Source organism: Saccopteryx bilineata, chromosome 1 (genome assembly GCF_036850765.1).
Source record: "Saccopteryx bilineata isolate mSacBil1 chromosome 1, mSacBil1_pri_phased_curated, whole genome shotgun sequence".
NCBI lineage: Eukaryota > Metazoa > Chordata > Mammalia > Chiroptera > Emballonuridae > Saccopteryx > Saccopteryx bilineata.
The window spans coordinates 107541377-107554793 of record NC_089490.1 but is presented as its reverse complement, the minus strand read 5'-3'; the positions used below and the strand labels follow the sequence as shown (position 1 = coordinate 107554793).

Sequence of the window (13417 nt, the reverse complement as noted above, 5' to 3'; positions counted from 1 at the left end):
AAAAAGGACAATGAACTTGGTCCATACTCTTTGAGCTAGAAAATTCCACTACCAGAAATTTAGCCTATAGATATCCTTGCCCATGTGGAATATGACATTACAGCAGTTTTGTAACAGCAATATATATATATATATCTCCACTGATGGGGAATGATTAAATAATAGTACAACCATAAATAGAACAGTTTGTAAGAAAGAATATAGTAGCTCTATATGAAGTAATCTAACACTATCTCCAAACTAAGTTACAAAAAAAAAGTAAAGGAAAAACCTAAGTAAAAAATGATGTGCAATATATGTAAATAAAAAACAATACAATAAACAATAATAAAAATGTACTATGTACGCGTGTGCTTGTATGTGCAGATTATCTCTAGAAAGAAACTAGTAGCAACTAGTATCTCTGGGCAGAAGAATCACATGGTTAGGTACAGGTAGGTGGGAGACTTACTCATCACTATATATACCCTTTTGTACCTTTGGAATTTTTTATAATATATCTATTAAAAAAATTCCTATTTTAAAAATATTGTGAACCCTGGTCTTATTAGCTTTCAATTTAAAATATATTCTATAAGCCCTGGCCAGTGGCTCAGGGGATAGAGCATCAGCCCCACAAATGGACATCCCAGGTTTGATTCCCAGTCAGGGCACACAGAAGAAGCAACCATCTGCTTCTCACCTCTCTTCCCCCTTCTCTGCCTCTTCCCCTCCTGTAGCCAGTGGCTCAATTGGTTCAAGTGTGGCCCCAGGCACTGAGGACAGCTCCATTAGAGCACATCAGCCTCAGGTGCTAAAAATAGCTCAGTACTCGAGCATCAGCCCCAGATGGGGGTTCCCAGGTGGATCCCGGTCAGGGTGCATATGGGAGTCTGCCTCACTATCTCCCACCTAAAATAAAATAAAACAAAATACATTTTATAACTGATGACTTATCCATATCACAAATCCTTCTATCCTTAAAACTCCTTGTCCTCCTCTAAATTTCTAATTACATTATGAAAATAACCAGAGAAACAAAACAGAAACAGACTCATAGACACAGAGAACAAACTGATGGTTGCCAGATGGAAGGGGGGTTGGTGGACTTTTTGAAAAATGTAAAGGGATTAAGAAGTACAAATTGGTATTTACAAAATAGTTACAGGGATGTCAAGTACAGCATAGTGAATATAGTCAATAATATTATAATAACTATGTATAATGCCAAGTGGGTACTTCTAGACTTACCAGGGGGATTACTTTGTAAGTGATATAAATGTCTGACCACTATGCTACATACCCCTGAAATCAATATAATATTGAATGTCATCTGTAACTGAGAACAATTAAAATTTAAAAGAAGGAAAAAAATTCTTCATAATTTTCAGTAGATGCCTACAACCTTACCTTAAATATAATTACAATGGGTATATCTTCTGATAAAGTATTATGCCTCAAATAAAATCGTCCTTGTTTCACAGCCATATTGGTTCTGCTTTTTTTCTCATGGGTAGAGCTACAGGAAACACAAATCGGTTAAAATGCATCCCCACTAGTAACATAAAATAGCAATGTTCATCAATCAATAAGATCCTATCTAATAGGTGCTTTTAAAAGATGCGCAAGTCCTCTCCTGCTCCCTGAAACTTCCATTTTAAAACACCATAAATGTTTCTTTAGCTTTGAGATTATGGTGAAAGTTTTGTGGGTGAATGAGTGGCAATCACCAATTCATTTTGACCTTCTTCACTTTAATTCTACCTGAACTGATTGGACCCAGTGTGGACATATACATTCATAATCAATTTTATACATTCGAAGAGAAAGACCTCAATATGATCCTGTTGCATAATGAGAAAGCAATGAATAAATAAAATTGTATACTAAAAATCCAATAAAACATACCTACAGTCTTGATATAGAGTAAAACCAACAAAAAAACTAAGGCAATCTCCTTCTATTACTATCTATTCACTATAAAATTCCTAATGGATATAAAAACATTTCAAAGTTTTATTCAACGATAAAAGTAACATAGCTAATCACTGGCTATATATTATGCACTGCTACCCAATCTACTTACATTAGCCTTATCTCTTACATATTAACACTTACTTTGAAGTGTTGTCTCTGAATCATAGATGAGGAAACCAAGATTTAGAGAAGCTAAGTAACTCCTTACCCAAGTGCCTCATAGCTAGCAAACAAAAACTTTAGGATTCAAGTCCTGATTGCCCTGGTTCAAAAACTGAATACAGTAGGATGACATGGACTATAGAATTATTAGATCTTGGTTCAAATGCTGGTATTCCTGATGATCAATGTTACCCTGCACACAAGGCTGGTTACTCAGCTGTAAAACAGATAATATCACTTATCTTGGGGGATTGAACTAACAAAATTATGTAAAGCATCTAGTATACTGCCTGCTGTTGGAGGAAAGCCAAAGCACCAAGTGACTTTTAGTTCCCATCCTGAGGAAGTGAAGGTTGAGACCAAGCATACATGGCTGAAGACAGTTGTGCGTCCAGGGAAGGCCTCAAGGACACGATGCTTGGCCCTGCAAGAGTTTTCTGCAGGTCAGGAATGAGACAGCAGACGGTGTGATGTTATGTCTCAGAAAGGGCAAGAGCACAACCAAGACTACTTTATCCAGAAAGGCTATCATTTAAAATTGAAGGAGAAATAAAAAGCTTTCCAGACAAAAAAAACTCAAAGAATTCACTACAACCAAACCAAGGCTGCAAGAAATGCTAAGGGGCCTGTTGTAAACAGATCAAAGGAGAAAAAGAATATAGCAAAAGAGGAATACAATTTTAAAGAATAAAATGGCAGTAAACAATTACATATCAATAATAACCTTAAATGTAAATGGATTGAATGATTCGCTCAAAGACATAGGGTAACTGCGCAGATAAGACAACAAGACCCACACATATGCTATCTACAAGAGACACACCTTAAAACAAAAGATGCACATAGACTGAAGATAAAAGGATGGAAAAAAAATATTTCACAAATTTCATTTCGCAAATGGAAATGAAAAAAAAAGCTGGGGTAGCAATACTTATATCAGATAAAATGGACTTTAAAACAAAGACTATATTAAGAGATAAAGGTCACTACAGAATGATAAAGGGAGCAATCCAACAGGAAGATATAACTGTTATAAATATCTATGCACCTAATATAGGAGCATCTAAATATATAAAGCAGACTTTGATAGATTTAAAGGGCGAGATCAACAGCAATACTATAATAGTAGGGGATTTCAATACCCCACTAACATCACTAGATAGATTCTCAAGAAAGAAAATTAACAAAGAAACAGCAGACTTAAAAGGACATACTAGATCAACTTGATTTAATAGATATCTTCAGAACCTTTCACCCTAAAGCAGCAGAATATACATTCTTTTCAAGTGCTCATGGTACATTCTCTAGGATAGACCATATGTTAGGGCACAAAAGTGGTCTCAACAAATTTAAGAAGATGGAAATCATATCAAGCACTTTCCCTGATCACAATGGCATGAAACTAGAAATCAACCACAACAGAAAAACTGAAAATACTCAACACTTGGAAACTAAATAGCATGTTATTAAATAATGAATGGGTAAAGAACGAGATCAAAGAAGAAATTAAAAAATTCCTAGAAACAAATAATAACGAGCATACATCAACTCAAAATTTATGGGACACAGCAAAAGCAGCCCTGAGAAGGAAGTTCATAACATTATAGGCATACCTCAAGAAGCTAGAAAAAGCTCAAATAAACAACTTGACCCTGCATCTAAAAGAACCAGAAAAAGAACATCACGTAAAGCCCAGAGGTAGTAGAAGGAAGGAAATAATAAAGATTAGAGCAGAAATAAATGACATAGAGGCTAAAGAAACAATACAGAGGATCAATGAAACCAGGAGCTGGTTCTTTGAAAAGGTCAGCAAGATCGATGAACCTTTAACCAGACTCACCAAGAAAAAAAAAGAGAGGATTCAAATAAATAAAATTAGAAATGAGAGTGGAGAAATAACAACTGGCACAACAGAAATACAAAATATTGTAAGAAAATACTATGAAGAACTGTACGCCAAAAAATTAGACAACCTAGATGAAATGGACAAATTCCTTGAAACATATAATCTTCCAAAAATTAACCTGGAAGAATTAGAAAACCTAAACAGACCAATTCCAACAAATGAGATTGAAACAGTTATCAAAAAACTCCCAAAAAAGAAAAGGCCTGATGGCTTCACAAGTGAATTCTACCAAATATTCAAAGAAAAACTAACTCCTATACTTCTCAAGCTATTTCAAAAAATTCAAGAGGAAGGAAAACTTCCAAGCTCCTTTTATGACATGCGTATAATTCTGATTCCAAAACCAGGCAAAGACAACACAAAGAAAAAAATTATAGACCAATGTCCCTGATGTATTTAGATGCTAAAATCCTCAACAAAATATTAGCAAACCGGATCCAGCAATATATGAAAAAAATCATACACCATGATCAAGTAGGATTTATTCTTGGGAATCAAGGATGGTACAAAATTCACAAATCAATCAATGTGATTCATCATATAAACAAAAGGAAGGAGAAAAACCACATGATAATTTCAATAGATGCAGAAAAAGCATTTGATAAAATCCAGCACCTGTTCATGATCAAAACTCTCAGCAAAGTGGGAATACAGGGAACATATCTCAACATGATAAAGGCCACCTATGACAAACCCACAGCCAAAATCATACTCAATGGGCAAAAATTAAAAGCAATACCCTTAAGATCAAGAACAAGGTAGGGGTGCCCCCTTTCACCACTCTTATTCAACATAGTTCTGGAAGTCCTAGCCACAGCAATCAGACAAGAAAAAGAAGTAAAAGGCATCCAAATTGGAAAAGAAGTAAAAGTGTCATTATTTGTAGATGATATGATATTGTAGATAAAAAACCCTAAAGTCTCAGTCAAAAAACTACTAGACCTGGTAAAAGAATTTAGCAAGGTGGCAGGATATAAAATTAATACTCAGAAATCAGAGGCATTTTTATACACTAACAATGAACTGTCAGAAAGAGGAATTAAGGAAGCAATCCCCTTTACCATCACAACCAAAAAAATAAAGTACCTAGGAATAAATTTAACTAGGGAGATTAAAGACTTGTACTCGGAAAATTATAAAACATTGATAAAAGAAATCAGGGAAGATACAAACAAGTGGAAGCATATACCATGCTCATGGTTAGGAAGAATAAACATCATTAAAATGTCTATATTACCCAAAGCAATTTATAAATTCAATGCAATACCGATTAAAATACCAATGACTTACTTCAAAGATATAGAATACATATTCCAAAAATTTATATAGAACCAAAAGAGAACACGAATAGCCTCAGCAATCTTGAAAAGGAAGAATAAAGTGGGAGGTATCACACTTCCGGACATCAAGTTATACTATAAGGCCATTGTACTCAAAACAGCCTGGTACTGGCATAAGAACAGACATATAGATCAATGGAACAGAACTGAGAACCCAGAAATAAACCCACACCTTTATGAACAACTGATATTTGACAAAGGAGGTAAGAGCATACATCGGAATAAAGACAGCCTCTTCAACAAATGGTGTTGGGAAAATTGGACAGCTACCTCCAAAAAAATGAAACTAGACCACCAACTTACACCATTCACAAAAATAAACTCAAAATGGATAAAAGGCTTAAATGTAAGCTGTAAAACCATAAGCATCTTAGAAGAAAATATAGGCAGTAAGCTCTCTGACATCTCTCCCAGCAATATATACATATTTGCTGATTTATCTCCACGGGCCAGTGAAATAAAAGACAGGATAAACAAATGGGACTATATCAAACTAAAAAGCTTCTGTACAGCTAAAGACAATAAGAACAGAATAAAAAGACAAATTACACAATGGGAGAATATATAAGGTCTACCGGAAAGTTCTGTCTGTTTCTATCACAACAAGTTTCGACACGTAAGCACGTTTATTTGGCACATGTGTGCCTCTCTATTTTTATCACTTAATGTATACATACTGACGTAGCAAATTAACTAAAACAAAGTTGATTCACGTTAGTCTTATGTGTGAAGCGATAGTGTACCCATGGCTACTGATAAAGTTCATTTATGCCACTGTATTGTATATGAATTTCAACAAAGAAGAAATGCTATAGAAGTATGTAGAAATTTATTGAAAGTGTTTGGTGAAGGTACAGTTTCTGATAGGACATGCAGAAGATGGTTAGAAAAATTCGAAACAGGTGATTTCGACCTTTCTGATAAGCCACGTCTGGGCGACCATCTTTGATCGATGACGATGTTGTTAAGACCATGTTGGAGCAAGATCCTTTTCTGACAACATTGGAGATCGCAGAAAGGCTTAATTCAGCTCAGCAAACCATTTCGGACCATATTCGGAAGATAGGATTGGTGTGGAAATATATTATTTAATAAAGTTTATTGACGGTAAGAAAAATTTGTATTTTGTTTTATTCCAAAAACAAACAGAACTTTCCGGTAGACCTTATATTTGACAATACGTCTGAGAAGGGGTTAATAACCAAAATTTATAAAGAACTTTTAAAACTCAATACCAGGAAGACAAACAATCCAATCCAAAAATGGGCAAAAGAAATGAATAGATACTTCTCCAAAGAGGACATACAGATGGCCAATAAGCATATGCAAAGATGCTCAACATCACTAATCATTAGAGAAATGCAAATTAAGACCACAATGAGGTATCACTTCACACCAGTCAGAATGGTGCTCATCAACAAAACAACACAGAATAAGTGCTAACGAGTATGTGGAGAAAAGGGAACCCTCGGGAATGCAGACTGGTGCAGCCACTATGGAAAAACAGTATGGAGATTCCTCAAGAAATTAAAAATTGAACTGCCTTTTGATCCAGCTATCCCACTTTTAGGAATATACCCCAAGAACACCATAGCACTGTTTGAAAAGAAGAAATGCACCCCCATGTTTATGGCAGCATTGTTCACAATAGCGAAGATCTGGAAACAGCCCAAGTGTCCATCAGTGGACGAGTGGATTAAAAAGCTTTGGTACATACATACTATGGAATATACTCAGCCATAAGAAATGATGACATTGGATCATTTAAAACAACATGGATGGACCCTGATAACATTATACTGAGCAAAATAAGTAAATCAGAAAAAACTAAGAACTGTATGATTCCATACACAGGTGGGACATAAAAATGAGACTCAGAGACATGGACAAGAGTGCGGGGGTTACGGTGTGGAGGGGAGGAGAGGGAAGGGGTTTGGGGAAGAGAAGGGCTAAAGAAAACCAGTTAGAAGGTGATGGAAGACAATTGGACTTTGGGTGATGGGAATGCAGCATAATCAAATGTCAAAATAACATAGAGATGTTTTCTCTGAACATATGTACCCTGGTTTATCAATGTCACCCCATTAAAATTTTTTTAAAAAAGTTAATCATAAAAAAAAAGTTCGAAATGTGAAAATTACCAAAATGTGATAGAGAGACATGAAGTGAGTAAATGCTGTTGGAAATATGGAATCAATAGACTTGCTTGAAGCAGTGTTTTACAAACCTTCAATTTGTAAAAAATAGTATGTGAAGAAAGGGCAAGAGCAAACTAATCAGTTTTGCAAAACTAAATAATAAAATTGGACACTGTATTCTGCTTGTTAGTTTCTCAGCATAATGTCATGTTTCTGCTTAATAAATTGGATAGCTGATCTCTCCAAGGCACCTCAATCCAGGAGAGATTGGGGTCCTCCACCTGCAGCACTGATGCTGCCTCACTCCTCTGTGGCTCCTCTTCATGAGACCCTGATTACAACATCAGCTGCCTCCTAGTAACTGCTTAATAAATGGCCATTATTGTTAGTTGACTCTTTACCCAGAAAGAAAAATGCAGAAACTCTGAGTTAAATAGCTCTAATTACAGGTTGTTAGAAAAACTCTATTATATACTTACATCTTAACTATGTCACAAATTTTTTTATTCTCAGAATTTATTAACCTCCAAATTTCAAATTACATATGATAATAAACCAGAGAAAAGTTACAAGAGTAATGTAAGAGATGCCGGTACAGAAAAATGAACATACTGTGAAAGAGGCTGGTCTGAAAAACTAAAAATAAGATGTTAAATCCATTAAATAATTCATTAAATGTTAAATGTAAGCCTAACCAGGCGGTAGCACAGTGGATAGAACATCGGCCTGGGATGCAGAGGACACAGATTCAAAACCCCAAGGTCATTGGTTTGAGTGTGGGTTCAGAAGCTTGAGCATGGGGTTGCCGGCTTGAGTGTGGGATCATAGACATGACCCCATAGTCGCTGGCTTGAGCCCAAGGTTGCTGGCTTGAGCAAGAGGTCACTCACTCTGCTGGAGCCCCCTAGTCAAGGCACATATGAGAAAGCAATTAATGAACAACTAAGGTGCCACAATAAAGAAGTGATGCTTCTCCTCTCTCTCCCTTTCTGTCTGTCTGTCCCTATTTCTCCCTCTATCTCTTGCTAAAAAAAAGTTAAATGTAAAATAGTATCTGGTTATACCAAAAGAAATAATCAGTAATAATAATTCAAAATACATATGTAAAACGGTCAAAGACTAAAAAGGAACATGAAAAACTGGTGTTTTTTAATTCTCTTTTAAAAGTTCCTTTAATATTTATACTACTATAAATTAACATAAAATTCAATGTAAAATAACTAGTGGCCTTTCAAACAATGTCTCACTTTCATCATAGAAAATTTTAAATCAGTACTCTATGTTCAGAGTCTTAAACAATATATTAAACACAGATAGTTTAAATATTTCATTGCCTGTTATCAACGAGAAATAACTAGGGGCCTCCATATCAAAAGATAGCCATCAGATATTAATGGAATTATCAATTTTTCTTATGAACATCATCTCTAGTTTTCCATACCTGGTAACTGAAGCACCAACGGCCCCTTTTCTGTCAGCTTCCACAATGATCCTGTTCTTAGACAGCTGTTCTTGGATAAGAATAACTTTTTCCACACCTTTAACAATAAAGTAACCACCTGCTCAAAGGAAACAAGAAAAGCTTCACTGCCTATTCTTCAAACAATGTGATTTAGTCATCTCCTGAATCAGAGATCACTCTTCCACTGCTGTACAGCACTCACCACCATGGACTTTGAAGAGGTTTGCTGATACTGTTTAATGAATTAGTGATAGTGTCTGCACATGATTTTATATAAATGAAGCACAATAAACTTCTTAACAGGAAATGTATCTTAGTGGTTGATGCTTCACAAGCACCTGACATATATAAGAAGTGAATAAAAATAATTATGTAAGTAAATTAGTCTTCAGATTTCTTAAGCAGAAAAATAACTGACAATCTTCAGTGTAAACTGAAATTCACTCTAAGTTTTCTAGCAAATCAGCAATAATGGTAGGCTAAGTTTCCGTAATATTATATACTAAACAAAACTCATAAAACACTACCATATGTATTTTGCACACAATTTAGAATAGGATAGAGTGAGACTACATTTTATCTTCCAATTACAGGGGCTCCTCAGGTTATAAGAGTCTTAACATACAACATTTCAAGGTTATGATGCTCACTTCCATAAAGACTTTAAAAAATTGAGAAGTGAGTGTTTGGTTTATGTCATTAGCATCATACTTACAGACTAGGTGGGTGAACTAGTTTGGTTGCACATGTCAGGAGAATAAGCAGTAAGAGTAATGCGGCATATGAATGAGGGAGCTGGCGTCCCCCAGTATGCTAACATAGGCCATTTTGGACTGTTAAAAGCACAAGTGTTCCATTTGTGTTAGGCTAGGACCATGATGGGGAACTTTTTTATAAAAACCCGCCCACTTTTGCAGTGCTGGTCAACCTGGTCCCTCCCGCCCACTAGTGAGCATTCCAGCTTTCATGGTGGCCCAATCGCGGCGCTGTTTGGTTGCTCCATTAGCAGCACCATGGGAAGCTGGAACTGCCCACTAGTGGGCGGGAGGGACCAGGTTGACCAGCACTGCAAAAGTGGGCGGTTTTTATAAAAAGGTTCGCCATCACAGAGCTAGGATGTATTTTGACTTACACAAAAATTTGGGTTATGTAAGTATTGTAGGAACAGAACTGTGTTATAACCCAAGGACCCCCATTGTAAGTAAAAACAGGGCAATATATTTGACTTATGCAAAGTTTCTAAAAGTCACATTCTTTGTTAACTCCTTTCCAAAACCTTCTGGGACTCTACATCAGTGCAACTTTAAAGCAACTGTAAATTAATGTGAAATATGAAATATGTGAAATCAATGTGAAATATGAGTTAAGGAATTAAAAGAAACTTTCTGTTAAGGGCTAAGCTTGAAACTTTATAAAAGAAACTGCCTAAAAATAGGTACCAACATATAATTTTTAAAAATTTAAACAGAAGACTTTCATTTTTTGCCCCTTTACTACATTTAAAATAGCCTGTAATTAGATGTTTGAGTCTTTTCAGACCAGCTAGACAAGTAACTTTGAGATTATTTTTGGATTTCTAAGTACACCAAAAGAGTATTACCACTGAGCTAAGAGAGAAAAAAATGACAACCACAGCCACAAATCAGAACTTGGGGCATTAAAGTTGTAAACCTGAAATAAAAGAGACAGCTGATCTTTTAGAAATACAGACTAATAGACTAAGGTTGGAACCTAATTTCTGGACACTTCATGGACAATTTTATCAAAGTTCATTATGAATAGTAAGGATGCTATTGTTTTAAGAAAAAATGTTAAAAAAAAAACCAACCAGCAACAGAAAAACCAAAAAAAAAGAAGGGTGGCAAATCCAAGGAGTCACACATACCTGGATCTAAAGGACATTCATTCAGTTTCGCAAATTCTGCTGGCGTTTTCCCTGTAAGGACACAGTTTGAACTACGAAGCATTATGGGCATTCTGTTTTAAAAGAAAGAAAAGAAAATATCACATACAGATTATCACTGGCATAAAGGTAAATACGAATTGTGTACTGTAGTCATCACTAAGAGGTCTGCGTTCCTCTCTGACATATTATAAAAGGCAGAGGAATGACAGTCACATGAAACTTTGCAGACAGGCTTTTTAGTAAAAGTCAGGAAATGCAGCAACCCTTCATTCATGGTAAACAAAGTGATTTTCATTAGTTATGTAGAAATAGCACAATGAATCAAAGTGTAAGAAACAAGAGATTATCAAAACTAGGCAGTTTTGAAATACTTAACAAATGATGCCATAGTTACTTATCTAGCCTGAGTATAGCTGACAGGAGCTGTATCATAAGTATCTTTCTGTTTACCTGAGCACCCAGCATAGTGCCAGACAAATAACAGAAAGTTGATGTATATTTGTTTAACGAATGGATTGTTTCTTAAGCTCTTAGCACTTTTAAAGAAGAAAAAACACCTGAATGGGAATTATTTGGAATAAGTTTAAAGTCCAATATCATTGATAACCAATATTATTATTATTAATGTGGGGTTTTGTCCATGTCTAATAGGAGAGTCTATATATTTTCCTAATTAGGAAAAGCAGACTGTAAAAATGCTAGCTAACATTTCCAAGTTTGTTCTGTGTAAAGAAGTAACTTCTCTCCTTAAATACTGCTCCAGAGAGTTCAATAAAATGTTATCTACCTAAAGTTTCCCTAACAGCCTGGAGTTATAGGAGAAAAATGGAAGCATTTTCTTTAACTTTATAAAAAAAGAATTCACAATTAAAAAGTAATAACAACCACAACTATGTGCTGGACACCGCTTAAGTACTTTTATCTGCTGACTCACTGAATCCAGAAAATAAGCCCACAAAGTAGGCACTACTTGCCACATTTTTCAGATGAGAAAATGGGGCAAAGAGAACTTAGCTGCTCACAGTCAACTCACAGGGCTGGAACACAAGTAGGGCGACTCTAATGCCAAGATCATTTCTCACCTGCCAATGGGTAAAGCATTGCGGATAATCCTCTGGCTGCCTCGGGTATATTCAATATCCACTGTAATGGGGGCCGAGTATGTCATGTCCCGCAGACGACACTAAAATAGATTCAGACAGTCATTGCTCCTCATCTCTGGAAAAGAAAAAGTCCTCACAGACCCAGAGTTCCTTCGTTAGTAGAGTATGGCCCACATGAACTTGGATCTGTCCATGAAACAATGAGCTGTTATATATGTCACCTCAGCGCACTGGAAATTATGAGCCTACCTTCTCCTCGAGAGGAATGATGCCAGCTATAGATCTAGACATCGCCACAGCATCCCTCACCCCTACCAGCCCAGAAACGGAGCAAAACATCTGGCACTGACTTTCTTCTCACTGATCTGATGTCATCAACAGTCTGCTCTCATACCTTTGTGGCTAGCTTATTCAAAACAGTTAACCAGTATAGTGATAACTAAAGCACACACACACAAACTAAAAAGTCTAAACTATACTTTCTTTTATTCTCTAAATAAACAAAACTATATCACAAAAATCCTTAACAAGTAATAGGTTATAGCACAAATCATTCATCACATTGTTCTAACAATTTGAATCATTTGCAAGACTTTAAAAGTTGCAGCTGTGTGCTTTAGTTTTATGTTGTCATGCCTGGCAAAATGATGTCCTTGCCTAAGCCATGATCAAACAGGAAACCTCATCAGAATCACCCAATGATTTCCCATTACACTGATGGTCATCAGGTACCTATTGTCACAAAAAATTTCTCTGATTATCAACCTTACAATTTATGGAGCTCAATCATCTCTCTGGCTTCTATTAAACCAAAGATAGTTAGATTTAAACTTTCCTAGCCTTTATCACAGTGCTTTAGGTAAATATTAAATATTCCTATTACTGACCAACAGGAATTATTTATTTAAGATTTGATATTCTATATTAAATTAGATCAAGCCTCCTCCCTTTTTCAGGCCAGACTAAAGATGGTGTGGTGGTTCAGTCTGGACTCTGTTGCCTGTGCTCAACTCCTGTTTCTAGTACTTCAGTTTTATATAACTTTCCGCATCTCATTTTTCTCCTATGTAAAATGGGAATAAGAATAATTTTAGTCCCTAAGAGTATAAACATATATTTTTTAAATGGTGCCTTATACAGAGTATTATATAAATATTACCTCATTTTTATTAATAAAACTAATGTAATGTCCACAACAGGCAAGCATTTGTGGGTTTTAACAAACTTATCCCTTCAAATAGAAATGAAATTCGAGAGATGCAAAAATTGTAACCTACTCCATGGGCTCCCAAACTACCTCCATGGGCCCCCTCTGTTCCCCTTGGTCTCTCTCTTCTTTATTTCTTTATTTATTTTTCTAATGTGAGAAGTGGGGAAGCAGAGAGACAGACTCCCACATGTGCCTGACCAGGATCCACCCAGCATGCCCACTAGGGGGCGATGC

The 13417-nt window shown here is 35.8% G+C and overlaps 1 protein-coding gene across 1 annotated transcript in view; it reads right to left on the bottom strand.

The window, feature by feature from the left end:
- The window catches only part of POLR3B (RNA polymerase III subunit B), a 135858-nt gene that overhangs the window by 108029 nt on the left and 14412 nt on the right, over positions 1 to 13417 (bottom strand). The window contains exons 6-9 of the mRNA XM_066263543.1: positions 11953 to 12053; positions 10850 to 10941; positions 8944 to 9061; positions 1390 to 1498 (exon numbers count right to left, since the gene is read on the bottom strand). Of these exons, the coding sequence (XP_066119640.1) occupies positions 1390 to 1498; positions 8944 to 9061; positions 10850 to 10941; positions 11953 to 12053 (420 nt within the window). The remainder of the gene's footprint in view (positions 1 to 1389; positions 1499 to 8943; positions 9062 to 10849; positions 10942 to 11952; positions 12054 to 13417) is intronic.